This window comes from Acomys russatus, chromosome 23 (assembly GCF_903995435.1).
Source record: "Acomys russatus chromosome 23, mAcoRus1.1, whole genome shotgun sequence".
NCBI lineage: Eukaryota > Metazoa > Chordata > Mammalia > Rodentia > Muridae > Acomys > Acomys russatus.
In genome coordinates, this window is record NC_067159.1 from 24,522,039 (window position 1) to 24,544,685 (window position 22,647).

Here is a 22,647-nt window from a genome sequence, read left to right on the forward strand (position 1 = left end):
GCCTGGAGTGTGCTCAGACCCCTTTAGAGCATATGGATGTCTGTCTCACAGCCCAGTGTCGAGGTGCCAATGTACAGAAGGGCCTGTAAAGTGGGAAGGATCTCAGCTGCTCCTGGTGGGGGTGGGGCACTCCCTGAACGCTGCTCCGCACAGAGGGGCCTCTGTGCCACTTTGATAGTCTTTGCCCGTCGTCAGCTGTTCATGTTGTTCACACTTATTAAAGGACAAGGTGATGTGTGCAGCAGAGAAAGCCCAGAAGTGGAGATGACAGAAACACACTTTGCTCTGATTGTGATGTCTGCACGGTCAGTGTGCAAGGGGAGGTATCCTGGCAAAGTAGGTGGTGAGCCACCTTGGGTGGGTTAGACTCCCCAGGGCTTATAGGGGATATACAGGAGCCCCCAGAAACGTTATGTCAAGCATCAAATCCGCCTCTTCCCCTGGGAGGATGGACTGTGGCTTTCTACTAAGAGATGCTCAACACTGCCAGATTCCCAGAGGCTACGGTTTGAGAAGTTGATACATCCTATGCTACTCTACTAGTCCTACTTCTGCTTTTGTTTTGTTTTGTTGGGAGTGTAGGAGTGCACCACCACGTCCAATTTATGCGGTGCTGGGGGATGGAATCCCGCCCTTCATTTGCGCTAAACAAATACTTTGCCGGGGCTCAAGTGATGGCTCAGAGGTTAAGGGCATTGACTGCTCCTCCAGAGGTCCTGAGTTCAATTCCCAGCAACCACGTGGTGGCTCACAACCATCTATAATCAGCTCTGATGTCAGGTGCAGGCAGAGCACTGTATACCTAACAATAAATAAATCTTAAAAAAAAAAAAAAAAAGAAAGAAAGAAAATACTTTGCTAACTGAGTTACACCACCCGCATATGCACATTCTTTTCATTTTACTTTAATGCCACAGTATAGAAACAGAAGTGGGTGAAATGAAGCCTTTCTGAGCAGACACCAGGAAATAATAGGTGGTTGCGATGGGGTGATATATGGGGTAGGATTATACAAGATCACAGCAAGAAAGAAAACCCAAGGCTGCCCATCGCTTCACATTACTCAGTTATGCAACTTTAATAGCTATTTGGAATCATAAACTCGTTGGGGGGAGGGGCAGGGACCTGGCGTCCAATAGAAAGAAATCTATTTGGGAAGATGGTACTTGGTCTCTTTGTGTTGGGCAGATCAATACATTTCCTGAAAGAGACCGTTTAATGGCCATCTTCCTTCATCCCCCCTGAGGAATCTGGGGGAAACTGTCAACCTGAGATGCAGATGCCTGAGTGTCTGTGTCTGTCCCAGTGCAGAGCTTGCTTCTAGAGGCCCTGCATCCACCAGGGCACAGGAGGTGCTTGTGGACCCAGAGCAACAGAGACCTCCACAACACTGCCTGCTCTCTGCCCACCGCGTCCAGCTTGCATTCCTGTTTGGAGCAAGAACGGACTGTTAAATTTGCACAGAGGGTAATATACTGGGCTATTTTCAACAGCCTTAGCTGCTGTGTCTGGCCTGAAGACATCTTGGCCTCTTCTCCAGTCCTATCCTTTCTGGGTGGTATCTGAGACCAGCTGTGTCCCATCAAGCCCCCGTGGCTTTTTGTGCGAGGGTGTTCATGAGAAATCACATCAGCTTCTCCTGCCCTACAGATGCTCCTCAGCTTAGGGCTGAGGGATGGCCCAAGGAGCTGACCAGAAGGTTAAACTGTCCTAACTCGAAAAGGAATAATATCCCTGACCTTCCAGGCGTCTCAGCTTAGCACAGCCTAACCCTGAATATTTAATTAGCCTACAGCATGAGGAAGTCCTCTAAAGCAAAGCCTATTTTATAAGAGCATGCCCAGTGTCTTGCATAATTAACCGACTACTGTTTTGAAAGTGAAATGCAGAGTGAATGCTGCCTATGCTCATGTTGGGACAGTTGGAAGTTGGAGGCCACCGTGTTTGTTTAGAACCAGGCAGGTGCAGACCAGGCATCTTGGGAAGCAGAGCTACCCAGAACCTGCCTCATCCTGCTGCTGCTTCCCAGGCATTTGCCAAGCAGTTGCAAGGGTGGGGGATGGGGGGTGGTGGGAGTGGGTGGGTAGGGATACTGAGGAGAGTATCACATTGCAAGGCCAAGTTACCTTTTCCCTCTTTTCAGGGACACCCGAGGCAGAGAACTGGTTTCTTTGGCCTTACTCCATAGCTCACTAAAGATGCCTTTGTTCACCAAAAGCCAGGTCACTAGGACTTGGTGGAAACCAAAAACAAACCAAAAACAAGCCAGAAAGGATTGGTAAGATGCTGGGAGGGGAGGGAGAACTTCAGTGGTTGGGTGTGTGTGTGTGTGTGTGTGTGTGTGTGTGTGTGTGTGTGTGTGTGTGTGTGTGTGTGTGTGTGTGTGTGTGTGTGCGCGCGTGCGCGCGTGAGAGAGAGAGAGAGAGAGAGAGAGAGAGAGAGAGAGAGAGAGAGAGAGAAGCAGAGACAGACAGACAGACAGACAGACAGATGGACAGACAGAAGAATCTTACCATCCCTGTGAAAAAGCTCAGCTATTTTGATCACAATGATACTCTGGGCAGCCATTAGCTGGACCTTGCAGCAGCCCTGGACGCTGTCTTCAAGTTCACCATCACCAAGAGTGAACCGCAGCACTGCTTGACAGAGACCCAGAGTAGCTCCATGATGTACGCTTGATGTCTTGGATTTGAGGCAGGAAAGGGTTGGAGGCTACAGGTAGTATTTCCCCTGATGTCCTGAATGAGAAATAGCTGCATCCATCTTCCTCCCACCATGCCCCATCAGAGAGAACATCTGTCATACTGGGGGAGCCTGCTTCTACTTGGGGTGGCTCTGACCCTTTGGGAAAGGGGAGTCCACACACTTGCTCATTTCTTGGAGCCAATGGCTGCTGCCAACAGGAAGCACATGTCTGTTGAATGTAGCTGGCAAGCCACTCCGGTTTCCATGGTTACTGTGAGGGCAGGTTAGTTAGTAGGGGTACTCAAGGGAAGGCTGGCATTAAGGGTAGCTCCTTTGTGTGTTTGGTGGAGGGTGAGGGAATGTCCCTTTGCCAGCTGAGACTTCTATTTTGGACAGGGTAGGGACAGTGTTTGATCTGAGGAGTGGGGAGTTCCTGCAAGAGACCACACCAACTACCTGGCTTGGCCCTGTTTCTTACCATGTGTTTCCCTTGGTACAAAGAAGCGAGCCTCTTGGGTGGCCCGACAAAAGTGTTGCAAAGCATCCCAGGAGCACCCTTCCCAGAGCCCTGCTCGCTGGCCCCTTCCATGTACTAGGGTTCTATTAGAGGCTCCCTCCCTATCCACAGAAAGGCATGATGTTTAGAAAACCCTAAGTCTGGATTCGTTTTAAATTTCATTTACCAGGAAAGACATCAGTGAGGACTTCTCCAGGTTTCATCATTTTTGTGTGCCCGCATGAGTGACAAGTTTAGTTACACAGCTCTATAAAGTCTTGTATTTTGGCTTCCATGTGATCAGTTAACTGGGTTTTGCAGTCCAAAGCTGGAGTCTCTGGTCTTTTGTTCTCTGCAGAATGACACACCATTCTGGTTCTCTGGTTCTCTGCAACTAGAATAGAAGAATCGTTGTGAAGAGAATGCGGGAGAATTGATCAGGGTGGATAGGAGACATTTAAAAGCATAACCAGGCAGTGAAGGGCGCTTTGGAATCTTATGCAATTATCATCTTTAGTTGCAAGAATACATTACTTTAGTCTCTTCTTGGCCATTTTAGAAGAAAAATAAGGTTTTCTTTTTTTTTTTTTTAATGCTGCTTCAGAAATTATTTTTTTGTGTGTGGAACAAAAGCAAAATGTGTTCAGGAAACACTTACTAAATAAGACCAAGCCACTATTAAATCCTGATAGAACAGTCTTTGTCCATTTTTGTGGACATTTCTTAAGTCCGACAATCCTCAGGTGACAGAGCAGTGACTCTGCAGTCACCTGAATGCCATTTTTCTGTTTTTCTTGACTCAGAGTCACTGGACTACATAATTCTATGTAATTTATGTCCATGTAATTTGCATATTTGCTTTCAAGAATGCATTTCTAGAGCTGGCAAGATGGTTCAGTAAAGGTGCTTGCTGTGCAAGCTTAGTGTCCCGGATTTAATCCCCAGAACCCGCTTAAAGCTGGAAGAAGAGAGCAAACGTCACGGAGTTCTCTGGGCTGTGCACACACACCGTAGTGTAAACATGCCCCACCCACAACATCACAGACATGCAATAATATATAGTTGTGAAGGACACACTCTCTTTTGCTGGCGATGAGGGCTAGAACCGAGAAGCGCTTTGCTGTCCAGTCTTACTGAGTTTCCATGCAGGAGTGAGAGTGCTCCTTTTCCTGGGCCCAGGGAATGTTTTTCCAGCCGGTTGGAGAGGTTTTTTAGCCCAAAGGAGCTTGTCATTTCCTGCCGAGGGAATAACGGCCGTGAACTGAGCCCCTTCGGTGATGGCTCTTGGCCTGGCTGATGAGTCACCGCAACAAAGGTTCTCTGGAGACTTACCCTTTGAACCCATCTGATGGAAGTGATAGCAAAGGAAAGTGCTTCCTCCTGGGTGGTGCAAGATGTAGACCCTGAAGGACCCTGTTGACCCACCAACTGGACAAACGCTGGGTTCGGCCATCTCAGAAGTCGGTTTAAGGCTCACCTAACCATCTGATGGTTCCGGTAGACCTTACAGGGCCTAGGAGCTCCCAGAACAGTCAGTCTTATCTCCAACAGAACAAGCATGAGGGAGGACAGGAATCTCGTGTAAGGAGAAGTTGAGCCAGCTTCCCCGGCTCTTCCTCATCCTGGAGAGCCTTCGGATCCCCGAGTGAGCGCATGCTAGCCGTGTCCTAGGCAGAACCTCTACCTCTTCCAGAGTGTGTGAGGCCTGTGGCTCTCTGTTCTTCCTGATGAAATATAGAAGCTGCTCGCTGGGCACTGGGCAAACAAGCTCCCATTTTTTTATAGGCGGCTCTGACCTAGGCCAAAGGCCGAGGCCTCAGAGGATTTGCCGCTAATCCCGCTCGGATATTTCTCATACCTCTCTCGTGTTTCATCCGGTGTTATTCTCTTCTGGAATGAAAAGGTTCAGGTTCACCCTTGGTACAAGTTTCTGCCTGGGTGAAGTTTCCGGAAGCTTCAGGACACATTCTGACTTGGAAGGGGGCTTGGAGCCCCTGAAAGCTAATACACAGAGTGGCAGGAAAGGAAGAGCTGTGAGGTCAAAACCTGGGCTTGATTTTAAACCAAACCAAAACAAACAAACAAACAAACAAACCAAAAAACAAAAAAAAACAAAAAAAAAAAACCACAGCAGACGAGCAGACCATCTGCCTTAACTGGAACCAATGAGGGAGTTTACTGCTGTCCTCCTCAAGGTGTTGTGAGGCTTACCAGGCCTTGAGTCTTACTAGAAAGACCTTTCTTGGTATTGAATGCACGGCTTGTTGCGGAAGGAGGGCAATTAAGTGAGCTGGGTAATTAAAGGGAAGGACTTAAAGGGATTGAGGAGAGGAGAGCAAACAGCTGGGTCAGAAGGGAGTTTCTCAGTCCCCATCTTCCTGCAGGGCTGCACAGCCAGGTGGGAAGGGCATAGGCCCTGCAGGATGTTTGCTGACAGACTTGCTAATTAAACACCAAAAGGCAGTAGTGCTTTCCTAATAATGAGGACTGTGCCAGCGTTATCAGCTGCCCGCTGCCTGCCAGGAGCATCCTAATTAAGAGTAAACAGCTCTGGAGGTGGGCATGGGACCAGGATCCTCTTGCCTGATTTCTTAGAACTTCTAAGGTTACTCCCCGGGAAAGCCACCACCCGATCACTAGCGGGGCCACCTTCCCTCAAAGGAACCTCTGTCTCACACTAGGATGGTGTGTGTGATATGTACAACTTGCCCTGCTTCTAAAAAAGCCCGAAGTGCTGGGGGGGGGGGGGGGTTGTGTGTGTGTGTGAGAAAAAACAAGGCCACTAGGAGCAGATTGCTGTGGTGTGTTCCAGCCCTGGAAAGGGAAGGCTGCCCAGAGGGGGGTGGGGTGGGGATAACGATTTCTGCCTGGCCTCTGAATTAGGGGACAGCTAAAAGCTAAAGCATAAGCAAGCCCTCTTCTAAGAGGGGTTAGAATTTCATCAAGTCTGGTCACATGAGAATTTCTGGCACCGTGTGCATGGCAGGCTGGACACAAGCCGGCCAGAATTGAACGAGTGGATCGTATTGGCTTCAGCAGAGGGGAAAAAAAGTCACAGACTGGCCTGGGAGAAGGAGCCGACTCACTCTTGGGGCTGCTGGCTGTGGACAGTAGCCGCAGAGCGCGGGCTGGGCTCCACCATCCTATGCCCCCTTCCTTTTAACTTCAATGAAGGTGTGTGGTGTCTGGGACTGAAGACAAGATGCCTAAAGAATGCAATGCTTTCCACGCCCTCTCGGCAGCCCTGTGCTGCTTCTACCACCGCAAGTCTTTCCTTGGAGTCAAGGTAGGTGTGGCTTGGAGACTGTGATGTGCACATCTCTAATCCTTTTGGGGCTCCCAAAGACAATAGGTTTCTAGGGGCCACTGGAGGAAGTTTCTATCTTGAAAATTCCGTTTGGTCTGATGGATCTTCCCTAGGCCCTGGTTCCCCACTCCCAAGAAAGTTGAATTTAGCTACAGAGAATGGGGGCTCCTTGTCTTTTGTTTGGGACAAAACTCTGTTGTACCTGACACTTTCAGGATCCCTGGGTTGAAATTGTATGCCAAAGTAACCAAATATCACAAAGCCGGCTTTCCTTTTTTCTCTTTGTCTCTGTCTCTTTCCCCATATTCAGAATGAATGTGAGGTGGCTGAGTTCACTTGCTCTGTTTAACCTCAATGCTCCATTATCTGCCAGCAATATGTATAATGGAAAGAGACCACAGAACATCTTCTTTTGAATTGCAGCCAGCTTCCAAAAACAGTCCAGGGTTCAGGAATGTGTTTCTCTTTCCCACTCGCGTCTTAACCTTTGTGACTAGACACCAGTGCCAACGGCTTTTGCATACCATGTCAATAGACTATGTGGGTGATTTGACTAATTTTAAACCAAGGTCTGTGTTCTGTGTTGCCTGTCCATGATGTACTAAGGATTAATATAAACACAGGCTTGCACCGACCTTGAGATTTGTCAGCCTTGAGAAGACCCCCACAAGCCCCAGAATGACTGCAGACCTCAATTATTCCTGGGAAACTGGAGGCTGAAAGCTCTCAAGGAATCCCACCCTGAAGTAGAGCTGCCTCTCCCGAGGGACTGAGAAACAACAATGGGGCTATGATGCTCTGGTTTGTTTTTTGTTTTTTGTTTTTGTTTTTTTTTGTTTGTTTTTCTTGCTACACAAAAGCTAACCCTTGGGAAAGTGACCTGCTACAGGGAGAAAGAGGCAGCTGTAGAAAAGTACACAGTGGATGAGAAGTGCGCTGGTGTCCTCCGGCTCTGCTGCCTGGTTTGAGTGTTCAGAGTTACCGCTCAGTTACTCTGAAAGCTTATTTCCGCGCCTCTCCGTCAAGACCTTTTGAGGAGAGCACTGAGGTGTGGGTTGAACATGTCCCTCCCCTGACTTACTGCAGAGCTCCTGTGTTATCCCAGAGCCCAGCGGTGTGTGCTGTGGTTTTCGACCTAAATATGGATTGTTCTGGACCGGGGTAGATGATGTCAATTAACAGGATTTTTGAGTTGTCAAAGATAGACTCGGAAGTCCCAAAGGGATTCATGCACTTCAGGGATTGGCAGGGAGTTCTCCCTTGAATAGAAGACCATCCACAAGCCAGTTGCTGCTAGTTCAGATGAGCTCAGCATTTGGTATGGGGAATCAACTCATGACTGTCTGAGTCTCAATGAAGAGTGACTCGAATGCCCCCAAAGCCTACCCAGAAGGGAGTACATAGTGGGCTAACTCGAACCATCTGTCCTTCAGTTTACCCTTTCTTGACCTCCCCATCATGGTCAGCCTGGTAGATGCTTCTTAGTAGAAATGTCTTCCTTCCTACCCAGGTTTCTCATCCACCCCAGTTACGTGGAAGCTTCTATAACATGAAGAAAGGCTCTGAGCCATTCGCACGCCTTTCAGTCCCTCACTACAGTTCGCAGCCAGAGGAGTGTCCCTGTTTGGTTTTGCTTAGCTGGTTACCTGGGAAGGAAATCTGCTTGTACTTAGCTTCTTCATGGTTCCAGTGTTGTCCCAATGATAACACGGAATCGTTTTATTGACTCCCACTTTAATTAAGGGGTTCAGGTCGTGCTGCTCGTAATTAGTTTCTGTTGCAATTAGAATTTCAAAATTAAATTGGGATTGATTGCCTGATAACAAGGCGGAAATGCTGCTCCAGTTTGACCACGTATGCTGTTTCCCTTGGCGTGAATTTCTCATACCCAAAATAACACTGCGGTAGCCATGGTAACTTTCCATTTGGTCTAATCCATATCATCTCAGGAGAAAGCAGGGTGCTATTAATAGTGTTGGTCGTATGGGAAGAAAACTAAAAATATGAAAGTTCCTTGGTTGCATAGGAGACCAATCACACAATTGCACTGTGGGAATATCTTACTTGCAGAGGTCTTCCAGAATTTAGCGTGTAGTTAGAAGCCTCATGGACATGTATACAAAAAGCCCTGGGGAGGACTGATGCAGGATGTCAGAGAGGAGAGAATGACCAGTGCTGAACATACATTGCTGGCCTCCATCAAGAGAAGGTGAAAGATGTTGTAGCCAGGCTGAGCATTACAACTAACTCTTAACACCCCAAAGTGGTTCACAGGAGGCACCTATTTCAGAAAAGACCAGGAAATCTTCAGTCTGTGAGAAGAAGGAAGTCTTTTGCTCCAGCCCATCCAGGGGAGGGAAGCTGGTAACCAAGAAATCCCGGATCCGTGACATCAACAAGGCATACTCAAACTCGGAAGTCCTTAGCTGTTGAGCGTAGCCATGTCCGTGTCGACATCCGAACACCTTTGAGGTGGGTGGGCCTGGGAATAGGGCTAAAGCACTAAATGACAGTTGAGGTGCAATTCTCAGCTTCAAAGGACTTGCCACAAGAATGCCAGAAGACCACGGTGTCATTTGGTTACTTTGGCAACAGGCTTTCCAACGTCTTGATGTCTGATGGGTTGTTTTCTCAGAATAAATTCTGTGAACCCGGCAGGGTGATAGTTTACATTTTCCATAGAGCAGAGGCTGAGCCTCAGAAACAGCCTGTCTCCAATCAATCTGTGGGGCACCGGGAAGGGAAGCCAGATGTTCTAGCGTGAACTTAATATTCTTTCTACCATGTCATATTAGGAGACTTGAAGTCTGAACCAAGTTGCTGTCATGCATATTAATACTTCATTTTGCATTGCAATTGGGAAAGATATTTTGAGAAGGATATCGTGCGCATGCTACATGTGTGTGTTTAGGGGAGATACTTCTTAAAAAAACAAAGCTATTTCCAGTTGCCTGGGATTTAGATGGGTAAAGAAGAGGACGGGATGGGGAAAGCATTCCAGTCTTGGAGAGCAGCAGACTCCATAGCTTGAGGTATAAAAGGTGTTAGCTGGGACTGGAGAGATGGCTCAGAGGTTAAGGGTACTGACTGCTGTTCCAAAGGTCCTGAATTTAATTTCCAGCAACCATATGGTGGCTCACAGCCATCTATAATGTGATGTGATGCCCTCTTCTGTATACAGGTATACATGCAGGCAGAGCACGGTATACATAATAAATAAATAAACAAACAAATAAATAAATAAATCTTTTTTTTAAAAAAAAGGTGCTAGCAGAAGCACTGAGGCCAGATCTAGTCACAACAGAAAGTTCGCTGAGAGGCTCACTTCACAACATGGCAGGAAACAGCAATGAGCATAAGGAAGAATGCCCCCTCCATCTCTGCCCTGCCAGGAGCTCACTAACATCAGAGGCAGATTTCCACACCAGCTTTTATCCTACTTATTTCTTTAGTTCAGCTAAATAATAATTGATCATGGTACTTATATGGGTCTTGCCTTTGCCAGATGCTTTGGCCGTAGTAGTTAGGCCCCAGTCCCTGCTCTGAGGAAGGTTCTGATCCATTTGGAGGGAACTGCTGCAGTGCTAGACAGGTGCTTATTGACAGGCTGGAAGGAAGCCTCGTTAACCAGTGATTTGGTAGAAGATGCCTCGGCTCCCCAGAGGGCCATGCCTGGTGTAGTCTGTGCTGGAGCGCCAGTGGCCATGGAGGGCTCCCTGGGGAGACAGGCCTCTGCTAAGCCTAGAAGAGTTAGTAGATGGTGTCCTGGGAGGAAATGAGATTTTGGGTAGAGGAAGGAGTATCCGCAAAAGCCTAGACATGACAGCCAGATGTGGGCAGGGAGATAGCAGGAAGCCAGATAGCACACTGTGTCCCTTAGGGAGCTGTGGGAGGACTTTGGGTAAGAAAGGATGAAAAACCTCATTTTGGAGGCTGGCAGTGGGATCCCATGTCTCTGATGGTTGGTATTTATTTTGTTTTGAGTGTGTGTGTGTGTGTGTGTGTGTGTGAGAGAGAGAGAGAGAGAGAGAGAGAGAGAGAGAGAGAGAGAGAGAGAGAGAGAGAGAGAGAGAGAGAGAGAGAGAGAGAGAGAGAGACAGAGAGACAGAGAGAGACACAGAGACAGAGACAGAGACAGAGAGACAGAGAGACAGAGAGACAGAGAGACAGAGAGACAGAGAGACAGAGAGCGAGCTAAACTCATCATCAAACCAGCATCTGGTCCTAAGGAAGGCCAGTGTGATTCTATTGGAAAAATCCAATAGCTAGAAACTACCACACAAGTGTTGAAATGCTGCCTGTCCAAAAGAGCATAAACAGAAAGGCGGGGTATAGGGAATATGTGGATAAAATAGACCAGAAAGCCTTGATTAAGAACAAGCCAAGTCCAGCCCAGTGGTCTTGTCCATGAGCTGCCGTAGTTAGGAGGAATTGCAAGTGCAGACTCTCCCACACTGGGAATGAACGCTCTCTCCATCATGAAATGCTGCCATATAGTGCAAAACCCTTAAACTGTGTTAGGGCGTTTCATTTGGATTGGAATTCTCTTCTCTTCTCCCTGGGGGGGGTGGGTTGGAAGCCTACTGAATCCACATTTCAGCCTAGATGATCACACTGCCAGCCCTGCCCCGCCCCATGGAGTGCCAGGTGTCTGGCACTTGGTTTTATTGGATGCTTTTCTCCTGTGAGGAGCATGTGGAGTGAAGGTCCCGCTCATGTTCCTGGAGCTGATCCTTTGGTCTATGTCACCTGCATAGTCTGAGTATGAGGGACATATCCCAGCAAGGACAGTGGCTCTGTTGCCTTTTTATGGGTGCAGATACCGGTCAGCACCAGCCTCCAGAAGGTTGGAGAAGCCCTGTAGGATGAATCTTTCCAGTGGGACTCAGCTCCTCTCTGCTCACTTGTGCCTCCAGGCCTTAAACTGAAAGGCCCAGCACAGCTTCTTTGTCAAAGAAGCCCTTTAAGTGCATTCCATTGGCATCTGGGAGCTGTGGGGAGCTGTGGGAGCTGTGGGGATCTGGCTTCAGTATCAGAACACGCCTGACAGAGGCTTGTGTCTCTGTGCTCCCTAACCAACCTCAGAGGCTGTGTCCTCGTGCTCCCTAACCAACCTCAGAGGCTGTGTCCCTGTGTTCCCTAACCAACCTCAGAGGCTGTGCCCTTGTGCTCCCTAACCAACCTCAGAGGCTGTGTCCTCGTGCTCCCTAACCAACCTCAGAGGCTGTGTCCCTGTGCTCCCTAACCAACCTCAGAGGCTGTGTCCTCGTGCTCCCTAACCAACCTCAGAGGCTGTGTCCTCGTGCTCCCTAACCAACCTCAGAGGCTGTGTCCCTGTGCTCCCTAACCAACCTCAGAGGCTGTGTCCCTGTGTTCCCTAACCAACCTCAGAGGCTGTGCCCTTGTGCTCCCTAACCAACCTCAGAGGCTGTGTCCCCGTGCTCCCTCACTAACCTCAGAGGCTGTGTCTCCGTGCTCCCTAACCAATCTCAGAGGCTGTGTCCCCACACTCCTAACCAACCTCAGAGGCTATGTCCCTACCCTCCTAACCAACCTCAGAGGCTGGGTCCCCACACTCCTAACCAACCTCAGAGGCTATGTCTTTGTGCTCCCTAACCAACCTCAGAGGCTGTGTCCCTACCCTCCTAACCAACCCCAGAGCCTAGATCCTTCTGAAGACTTCTTTTTGTTGATGAAACCAGAGTGGAATCAGCGGCAGAGTTGGGACCCTGGGAAACCCTGACTGGGGATGTTAGCCTAAGCCAAACCCTGGGATGGCATGGGAGATGTCAAAGAAGGGCATGTGTGTGCAGAGAAAGAACAGCAGCCTAGAACTTTCAGTGGAAGTGGAAAAGACTAAGGTTAGGAGAACAGTGGAGAGGTTTCTCTGCAGTGGCCAGGGTAAAAGGTCACCAGGAGACGTGCAGCAGAGCCTCAGGCCCTGCTGCTAGGGTTGAAGACATGGTGCATTTCAACTGACCAGCAATTTGAATGTTCTGGTTAGAGAGAGGAAAGGAGTGTGTCGTAGGGTTGGATGCCACAGTGGCATCTCTGTCGTCAACTGTCATAGCCCCGGGAGCTGTTGATGCTCTCTGTCTCCGGTCACAAGAATGTGCCGACTTACTGTCTAGCTCATGAAACCTATAATCAGTGTGTTAATGTTTGTGGCTAAGGACTTTTTTTTTCTGGTTTCTACTGTAGATATTTGTATACTTTTATAAAGAGGGTTACATGTAAAGGAATGACTGTCCCAAGTCCTGGCTTCTCACTAAGGGACTGGAGGAACCGTCAGCAGGTTCCCACCCTGAGCTCATCTGTCCCAGCTAGCGCCATCCACCCACTGCGTCCAGACCTAGAGTGTACGAGGGACACAGGGGCTGGGGGTCTACCTGGAAGGAGCCTCTCTATGGCTGCTGGGGCATAGCCACAGAGCCTTTTCTCTCCATACCTATGGTAGATAGAAAGAAACACAGAAGACAGCCAGCTTATTGTGACATCCTAGAGGCCGTTCACACCAACCCTGGCCAGAGAACTTCCCAGAAGAGGTAACAGTAGAAGCATGTGTGTAAGACAGAAAAACATCAGTCTAGAACATTGAATGAAAAGGAAATCAGATGGGAGAGAGTGGGGAAAGGGGGAGGGGTGGTGCACAGAGGCTTGAGGAAGAACACACCTCACCAACCAGCTCGGGTGAGGAGTCAGGAGACGCTTTGAAGGTTGGTCTCTGTGCGTGAGCTCAGTGTGCAGAGTATAGATAGCATTTCTCCCAACACACCCCCCGCCTCAGCCTTCCGTCAGTTCTGTGGCCTTGCTCAGTTCATGCCCATGTTCCTGTTCTCCTGTTAGAATCTCATATCAAGGAGTATTTTCCCTCCTCAGAAGAAACCATGCCAGCTTCTCGTCTGCCTCCCCTCTGCCACGCTGTTCCCTCAACTCCAATTCTTTGCAGGCCTTACTTCAGTCCTGCAGCTTGTGAGGAAGATGTCCCTGTCCCTGTCCCAGGCCTGTTTTGTCACTTATGCTCCTCAAGAGCTCCTCTTCCTTGGTCCTTTCTCTCCCTGGGAAACTTTATTTATTTAAGATTTATTTATGTATACATGCACTTTATCAGGACCTCTTGGAAGAGCAGACAGTGCTCTTAACCCCTGAGCTATCTCTCCTGCCCCCTGGGGAACTTCAATGTCTCCTCTGCTTTCTCTCCTAGCTTCAAAACATGCTCTGATCTTCCCAAACTAACAGCCATCCTGACCTCCTCACATACACTGCTCAGCCCGCACTACCGATGACCCATACATGATCAAATCCAGTGGGTGCGAACGCCCCGCAGCACTCAGCATTGACAGTCATTTCTTCCAGAAGCTCTTCTCTTCCACCTTCCGGGAGACTGAACCCTCCTCCTGGGTCCTTCTTAGGTAGCTCCACACTCTCCACTTGGGTTTCTTTCTAGTTTGCTTCTGAAAACCCATCTCCAGCTTTCTTCTCATGCTGTATTTCATTTCCGGGATTGAAACTGACGTAGGCTCTTCTAATCTGTGAGCATCCCCATGTTGCGTGTCTAATGAGACCATCTCCACAGTGCTCCACGGCCCGGTGGACAACACCATTTAGATGTGGCACCAGAACCCCAGACTCCTCACCTCCTTCCGCAAACCTGCTTGCCTCGCTCTTACGTTTCTACTTTGGGTGTTGGTGACTCACGCATCCTTTCTGGGGGTACTTACGCTTCTTCCCTTATTTGCCTTCCACATGTAATCGTTCACCAAGGTTTCACCACCTAAACATAGCTCTCAGTGGTTTCTTCCCTTCTGTCTCCTCCGCCACTGTGTTAATTCAGTCCTCGTTATCTCTTGCCAGATTTCCTCAGTAGCTTCCCAACTGGCCTCCCAAGCCTTTGCAGACTGCTGGCATTTCTAGAGGGGGTGGTGCATTCCCACATTTGGACAAATCGACATTCTAGATTCGACAGGGTCTCATCTTGTTTGGCTCAAATATCTCTGCAGCTTCAGCATATCCCTGGTTCTGGTCAGGAATTCTGGCTGTCGGATGCACGTTCCCCCTCCAGACAGACCGTGAACGGGTCTATTCTGAGGCCACATGAGCCTCATGGGTAAGAGAAAGTCTGGATCTGTTTCTCTGAGGAGTTGAAACAAGACTATCTGACCTGTCATCGTGGGACGTACCAGCCTCACAGACTTTGAGATGCTTCTAGTAGCCCTCATAGGTCCCCTAAGTGATGTGTGCCCGCTTAAGCGTTTCCAGCTGTAACCTTTATAGGTACTTTGGATGGCTCTCATTTAGGGATCAGAGAAACCTCCTTTATTAAGTCTGAGCAAATCGTGAAATGCAAGGCTCCAATGATGCTTTGTCTTATGATATACAAATACTCTCCTTGGCTGTTAGCTCCCAGGCACGCTGTTGGGCTCTGTGAGCTCTTGGTTGCCCTGTGCCTAGTGTCTTGTCCACTTGGATAGCACACATCTCAGTTCTCTGTTTCTTTTCAGAACATCTAATGTGATGCTCATGCCTTTAAAATAGTTCATTAACAAGATTTGTGGGTGTCAAGTGGCCCGAGCTCCCCTGGGAGACATACATCTTTAAGAGTGATCAGCAAGTTGTATATTGAAAGTGGCGGAGTTGCTACAGGGTCTAACCCATCTTGTGACTAGTAGCTTGGCTTTCCTGAAAGTCTACTTCACTGAGGTTTGATGTCCTATCCCAGAGAAGGACTCTAAGACGCTTGTTAGTCATCGTACTATTTTGCAAAGAGAATTTGAAAGTCATTTATTCCATATCCCACACTAGAAGACTATCTGAATATTCCCCTTTCCTTCTCTCTGTGTTGGCACATTTCCATTTTGCTTCTAATTGCACCCCCCACTGCCTTTCAACTGTGATACTTTTCATTGATTCATCAAAACTGCATCCAAATGAATTAAGTATGGGATGGAGTTGCAATTAAATTGATTTTGATTTTTCTGACATTCCTCACTGAAGGTCAAATAGGACATCTATTTTGGTTAAAAGCTGTGTTCCAAATCATTTATAATTCACATTAAGATGCTAAATCAATGATGTTAAATTACCACCGATCAAAACTTCTGGCTCAGATCTACTACTCCGAGTTCTGGTCACCTGGTCTTCAGACTCCCTTGTCATGGTCCACGGTGACCCCCCACAGTCTGTTGTTTTCATTCTCTGTCGACCTTTACAAAGCACCACCATTTCTGAATGCAAATCTCACTGACACAAGTGATTGACGTCTCATCTCTACTGTTTCTTTCAGCACACATGCCAAGCTTATATAAGAGAGAAGTCCCATGGAAGTCTCTTTAGAGCATGCTGAAAGGGACCAAAATGATTTATAGGATGCTTTGTAGGCCAAACTCAACCTTTATATCAAGCCCATCACGTCATCAGCCCATTACAAGATTAAGTGCAACCAAATGACCTTTGACCGTGAATGTGACATTGGGTTTCTCTGGGAAGCAGAATGCAAGGCTGCCTCACAAGGTAACTCTGGTGCCCACTCCAGGCTGCCTCTGAAATCACCATCTAAGTCTGATGTACATAGAAGGTCCCCTCCCTGGCTGGAGCAGGGCAGTGTGTTAACAAATGGCCTATTGAAAAATCTCCTAATTTATTGTTTAACAGAGAAAGGCAAGACACCACCACCACCTTGGAGCTGAGCTCTGGGTGGACCAGGATAAATAACACTCTGTCAAAAGTTAGCCACACGACTGGCACACCCTTTAGGGGCCACAGGAGAAGGAGATCTTAGAGTAGGTGCAGCCAGTGAGCAGTTTCCCCCGGTGTATAGAAGAAATAGGCTGTGCTCTTCGCTCCTGGTGTATAGAAGAAATAGGCTGTGCTCTTCGCTTTGGGGTTTTACTGCATTTTCTGAAGTGTAGGTGCCCCACCCAGTCTTCAGTCTGAAATCAGTCTCCTTCAGTTTGGGGTTGGGGGGAGGCTTTTCAGTCCCTTGATGTTTCATCAAAATAGCACTGAGCAGCTAAAGCAATAGCTTCCTGATCCTGCAGGGTGGGAACGCACAGAGGAGACCTTGCCCAGAGGATGCGTATGGATGAAAGGCACAGGCAAGTCTCTCATCAAAGGGAGCCTTGGGCTCCGATCCCAGTGACTCTAATGTAATTAGTTTGGATGTAGGATTAAGTTCCTGCTTGCAGGGTGCTCCACTTCAAAACGCCAATCCAAAAAAAAAAAAAAAAAAAATTGCAATTAAATTAGCTCTTCAGTCTGCGCGCAGGAGCAGGAGAATTTTAATGGGTGAATTCTCAGAAGCTTGACAAGCAGAGCTCTGTAGAGTGCCTCCTCTTAGTTCCTATTCATGGTGTCTGAGCCTCTTCTGATAAGCGTTTGATAAGTTTGGGTAATGAATAAAATGAAATCTCTTGGACTTGGGCTCTCTGGGGGTTTTGATAGTTTTCCTGTCTGCAAGAACATCTGATGGCCCTCGTAATCTCCGTTCGTCTGCGAAAGGGAGAGTCACGTACAGTAGGAAAACGAAGCATCTTAATTTAACTGAAGATTGCAAATCAGTGTTTAATGGCACTGGCGTGGGGGCTCTGCTCTGTGCAGTGATAAGTTCATGGGCTGAATTACAAAATGAGGAAATGGTAAGAGCCTGTCTCTGCAGAGTCTGTCCAAGATGAGAGGGTTTTAGGGAGGGGAGTTTGAAAGAGAGAAAGTGATGTCTTCAAGGTGCTTAAACATTAGCAACACACTAATGTGTTGCTAGAAAAATGAGTCACCAAAACTTGCTGATCCCTTTCTCATAAACAGAGACTCCTGGGGCCTCCTGCAGTACCACCGGCCATTTCTCAAATGCCTTTGTCTCCTCAAAGAGGCCGCGACCACTTTGAGACGTGGAGTCCTTCTATCCTGACACGTGTGCCTCTCAAAAATCTAGGCAGGGAGAGAGCAGGACCAGCACGCACACTCTGGGGCCTGGGTTTAGGTGAAGGCAGTGGGCTGATGACTATCAAACTGTTTTAAAGTGACTTCCTGTTTATTTCTGTAGACTCGTCGCCAGCAGGGTGCTGTGTGTGAGGACTAGGAAGCTGCCTATGGAGGCTGCATTACAGAGCAATAGAGGGAGCGTCTGAAGGAGAGGTTCAAAAGCTGACAGCCTAAGTGAGGCCAGAGGTGACCATCATTAAGGGTCTAGAGGGTGACCGGGCCACAGAGATATGCTCATAGAATGCCCTGGGTGACCTATAATAAGGAACCTTTTCTTTAAGCCCTTCATTGCCATCTGCCAGGCAACGGTTACCTTCAATAGACAAGTCTGCCCTGGCCATATGATCAAGCACCTGCTTCAGTGAAGTGCCACTATACTGCCCACACCTTAAGCCATTAAGCTAACACACGGTGTACTGCCTGGGCTAGAAGAGGCAAGGGTATTTGAGGGTTTCCGTACTAAATGGGAAGGTAACATTTGAATCTGCTCTTTTCCTCTTTGGATTTTCTTTCCAAGTTAATAGCTGATTTAAGTATGAGCTTGGGCATCAGTCACCATTATGAACACAAGAAACTTCTCTGAGCCTGGAGGGGGGCTCTGCACACCTGCGTCACAAGTAGGACGGGTGGGTCCATAGCATCCATGGTTTATCTTCGGGTTTTTATTATTTATTTATTTATTTATTTATTTATTGGTGGTGTGTGTGTGTGTGTGTGTGTGTGTGTGTGTGTGTGTTGTGTGTGTGTGTGTGTTGGGGGAGGTAGGTGTGCACATGCCATACATGTGTGTGGAGGTCAGAGGACAGCTTGGGGAAGTGGTCAGTTCTACCTTTCTACCATGTTGGCACTCAGGTCATCAGATTTAGTGATAAGTTCCCCGGCCCCTGTCCCAAGCCCTACAGGAGCTCCCTTGCTGGGTTACCATGAAGTATTTTTTAGGTAAGCCTCAAAGGCTACTGATTTCCACAGGAGGTAAAACAAAACTGATGCACACTGTGACAGTACACCTTGTGATGCACTGTCACAAGTCTACTTTGGATCCACACATCCAAGGGCTTGAACTAAGAGTTGCCATAAAGTTGCCAGGCCGGGAATCTGTAGGTCTAGATCTCCTTTGGCCCTGCGTAGAGTTAAGGGCTGTGGAAGGGCTTGGAATGTTTTTGTTTGTGGGAGTTTATGATCCATTTAGGCAGTGTTTTGCTTGTAAAACACCATCTGGGTCTTGAAGTCATTTGTGGGGCTGGAGAGGCGGCTCAGCCGTTAGAAGAAGCGCACAACTAATCCGTTTACGTGTCTACTTTGGAATTTAGCTTTAAACTTGGTCAGTTTGAGATTCAACAAAAGAAAGGGGTTCTAGAGACCCCAGTTTCCACATTCTACACATCATGGCTAGGTGGGGTTCTTGCAGGACGACCACAAAAGCAGGGCATTTCAGAGTGATTTGTGAGTTGGCTATCCACGACACATTATTGTGGAGGGTTTAACTTCTTCTCACATGTTTAAGACATTCATCGGGGATAGAGATGAGTCCTGCTCGACCCCCATCAGGTCTAGTCAGAGTCCAGAGGATCTGAGATGACTTGTCATCTTGAATCTTTGCATTGCCCCAACTTGGTTGGCCCAGCGCAGCATCCACCACGCCATAGGATTGCTACCCAAGCTCCAGGGAAGACAGAGTTTGCTTAGAAATTAGACCAGTTTCACATGGTGAGCTAGGGCTACAGTCAGACTTACAAATTTGTGAGTGTAACCTCTAGGTAAGGTTTCTTTAAAAAAACAAAACAAAACAAAACCAGGCTGTGGAGCTGCATGGTATACCTCTATATAAGAGGCCTGTACTGCTGCTGCCGCTTGCCTTAGTTTAATAACCCGCTCCAAGGCTGAAGACAGGAAGCCTCTGTGTGAGATTCCTAATGGTCTGGGTGTTGTGGTCAGATACTCCCAAGTAGACCAGAAGAGCCCAGTACATACACACACGCGCACACACACACACACACACACACACACACACATCACCCCCGCCTACTGTGCATGCCCCATCTTTTCCCCTCTTCCTGCCCTTCCCTCCCTCTCCCCCCCACCCCTTTCCCCTACATGCACACAGCTTCTTCTTCTTTGTTTCTAATAATTTAATTTACAGCCTTGGTCATAAAATGAATGACCAGAAATGTATCTTATTTGTGAAAAATCAGTAAGAATTTCTTTTCTGTTTTCAAGGACCTGCAAGTGTCAGCTGTGCACACACATCTCAAAACTTCCCCGGGCCTGTGCCTTTACAAGTCACTTGGGGCCAACTGTATACATGCAGTAAGGTTGGAATCTGTGAGTCAGGGTGCTTATCACCAAGGGTGGCTTCTTATGAGCTTCATCTGCATAGAGAGAACATTTAACTGACAGCCCTCCCTCCCCACCCCAACCCCGACACCCACACCCAAGCCCCAAGAATTGCTGGCTTTGGAACTTGAACAGACTAAACAGAGTTGTGCCTAAGTAGAGATTATATTGTCTAACAGCTGGTTTTTATTTTTTAAACTCCATTAGAACTAATTTCTCAGAGGCAAAGCGAGATGGCTCATTGGGTAAAGGCCCTTGCTGCCAAGCCTGACACTTTGAGTTTGATCTCCAGAGCCCACACAGTGAAAGGAGAGACCAAGTTGTCCTCTGACCCCCCACACTATCAATCAATCAAACAAGCAAACAGTCAATCAATGTAGTTAAAACCATTTTAATCATTTCTTAAAGGTCAGATCTCTAAAACTTCCTGGTAGATTTTATCCATAGTTTGGGTTCTAAGTTTTTGGTAATAAGAAACTTTCCCCACCCGTTGCTAAGAATCACCTTTGAAAAAAGTTTCTGGTTCCACATTGGTGTCTGCCTGTGGCACATACGGAACTGAGCTCTTTGTATTAGGTTGTACTAAGAGGTGGGAATTCTCACACTTGGGTGCCTAAGGTCACTTGTCTTTGACCAGCCTGCAAATACACTTTTCCACACCTAGTGGCAAAAAAAAAAAAAAAAAAAAAAAAAAGCTACCAAGTGGAAGGTGAGCAGGTGAGAAAGTGTCTGCTGAGGCAGCTGTGTGTGAGGCACTGGGCTAGGCCCTGAGGCCCTAAGGGATCTCGTGTCCTGAGGGCCTTGCCTACAGCTGCCTGCAGTCATTAACTCAAGCTTTAATCCCATTTCACACCTTGTCTAGCTCCCCTCGGGCTGCTCCCCTTGGTCCCCATCCTGGGCTCCAGCTGGGCTGCACAGTCAGCACCTCCCCAGGTATGTCAGCCTGTCTTCCCATCTGCACTACTGAGGCTCAGAGTGGGACACAGGGGACAGTGTATTCAGAAAGCCTTGAAGCAGGGGCCCTGCATGAGGACATAACAGCAAGTTAGTTTGGGGCCTTACAGGAGAAGGCTGGGTTTTACCTGTAGGCGGCTCTGAGCCCTTGACAACCTGTCGACCCAAGTAAGAGCCTGAAATTTTTATGCAGGGGGTGGACACTTAGACCCCACTTTGCCGCTCATTCTCAACTTCCACATCATTTATTCATGACCCTTTCGGGGTCTGGGTCTCCTGACAGGGAGGCGGGCGGGGAGACGGAAAGATTCTGGATTTTACCTCAGCCTGGTGCAGCTGTGACTAAAATCTCTTGGCTGAAGGGTGATATGATGAGTCCTGTGGCTTTGTGGGTTCCAGGTTGTGAGGCTGAAGACAGGAGGTGGAGAAATCGCAGGAAACGGCTGCTGCAGAGGTTTTCTGAACAAGAATTGACGGGAAGCAAATGGGGGGGTGTGTGGCAGAAGGCAGCATCAGGGATTGTTTTTCATCCACAAAAGGTAGTTCTGAGTGTCACATGGGTAATGAGGTCAGAAGAGGTGCTAGTGGCCAGCAGTGACTGGGTTCATCCATACTGACCTCTGAGCCAGCCACTGACTGTAAGGAGTAGAAATGGAGGTTTGGACATGCAGCACCTTTCAAATGACTGCACTGGCCTTGTGCCTCCGAGCCCTGCTCCTCCCAGCGTTCTGCCCACTGCGGTAAGGTGATCGCTCTAAAGCACCTTTGTGTGTCTGTGCCTTCCCAGGGAGAGCTTTTTCAATGACATTATCCATAGAGGGAAGATTGGACCTCCAGCTCCCCAGTGCCAGGTCCCCTGCGTCTGGTCCCGGCCTTCCTCAGTGAGAACTGCTTTCGTCACAAGTGAGACCCAGGTCATACTGGCTAAGTCGCAGGGCATTTTGCTGTCTGTTTGGGAATGGGTTTGTGCTTAGGGACTTGCCTGGCACAGGGCCACCACTCATTCCTTGTTCCTCTTCTTTTGGAGTGCTAATTTCCATCCTCTCAGCCACATTGGTCCTTGTGGCAAAACAAAAAGCCAAAACCAAAACAAACAAAACAACCCCTCCCAGACAAACAAACAAACAAACAAACGTGGAGGTGAAGTAACTACTACTAGGCTCCAAGTCTCATGGCATTTTCACCAGAGTGGGATGGGCTATCTTCTTTCAGAGTAGGTGAGGGGCCCTCTCCCAGGCCAAGCAGTGATGGCCAGGAAGATGCTCCACACCACATGCCTGGAATAAAGGTGGAACTGTCCTTGGGACTGAGGGGGTGTATAGCAGAACAGGAAGTAGGGGTGAGGTGCTGGACACACACACACACACACACACACACACACACACACACATATATATATATATATATATATTTTTTTTTTTTTTTAAATTATACCCACTGTTAACACCTTTGCAGCTTTCAGTCCTGGGTCCCCCAACCTGAGCCTCTAGGACAGTGTACCCAGCTACTCATTGTCTCCCCCAGCTGGGATGCCCACGACATTCCTACCCTTCTCTCTCAGTGCTGTCCTCTAGATGCAGCTGTGATGTTCCAGCCCTTCCCCAGCCCCCCTCCCCACCTCCCCCATCCCGACAGAACTGTCTTGAGAACAGCCCTGGGCCATGGTGTTGCTCATCATGACCCAGGAGAAAACTCAATGACAAAGAAGTGGAGTAACTCACCCAGGCTGCAGAGCGGGGAGAGGCGGGGATCGGATGCCTAGGTGGTCGGCCTGTCCCCAGAGTGGGTGTTTTGGACTGTCTGTGTGTGGCCTTCCCAGAATGTGCCCCTCTGGAGCCTCCATCCCCAGCTTGGACCCCTATGATTCCTCGGGTCCTTCCATAGAGGTGCCACT

At 48.3% G+C, this 22,647-nt stretch overlaps 1 protein-coding gene across 4 annotated transcripts in view; it reads left to right on the top strand.

The window, feature by feature from the left end:
• Positions 1–22,647, top strand: part of Bcar3 (BCAR3 adaptor protein, NSP family member) — a 155,768-nt gene that overhangs the window by 104,792 nt on the left and 28,329 nt on the right. Inside the window, exon 2 of one of the 4 annotated variants that reach the window (XM_051165615.1) lies at positions 6,339–6,467. The exons of 2 other annotated variants lie outside the window; for them this stretch is intronic. In XM_051165615.1, the coding sequence (XP_051021572.1) occupies positions 6,384–6,467 (84 nt within the window). In that variant the 5' untranslated portion in view covers positions 6,339–6,383. Of the gene's footprint in view, positions 1–6,319; positions 6,468–22,647 lie in introns of those variants that run through there. One more of the 4 variants, XM_051165618.1, reaches the window with a different exon arrangement.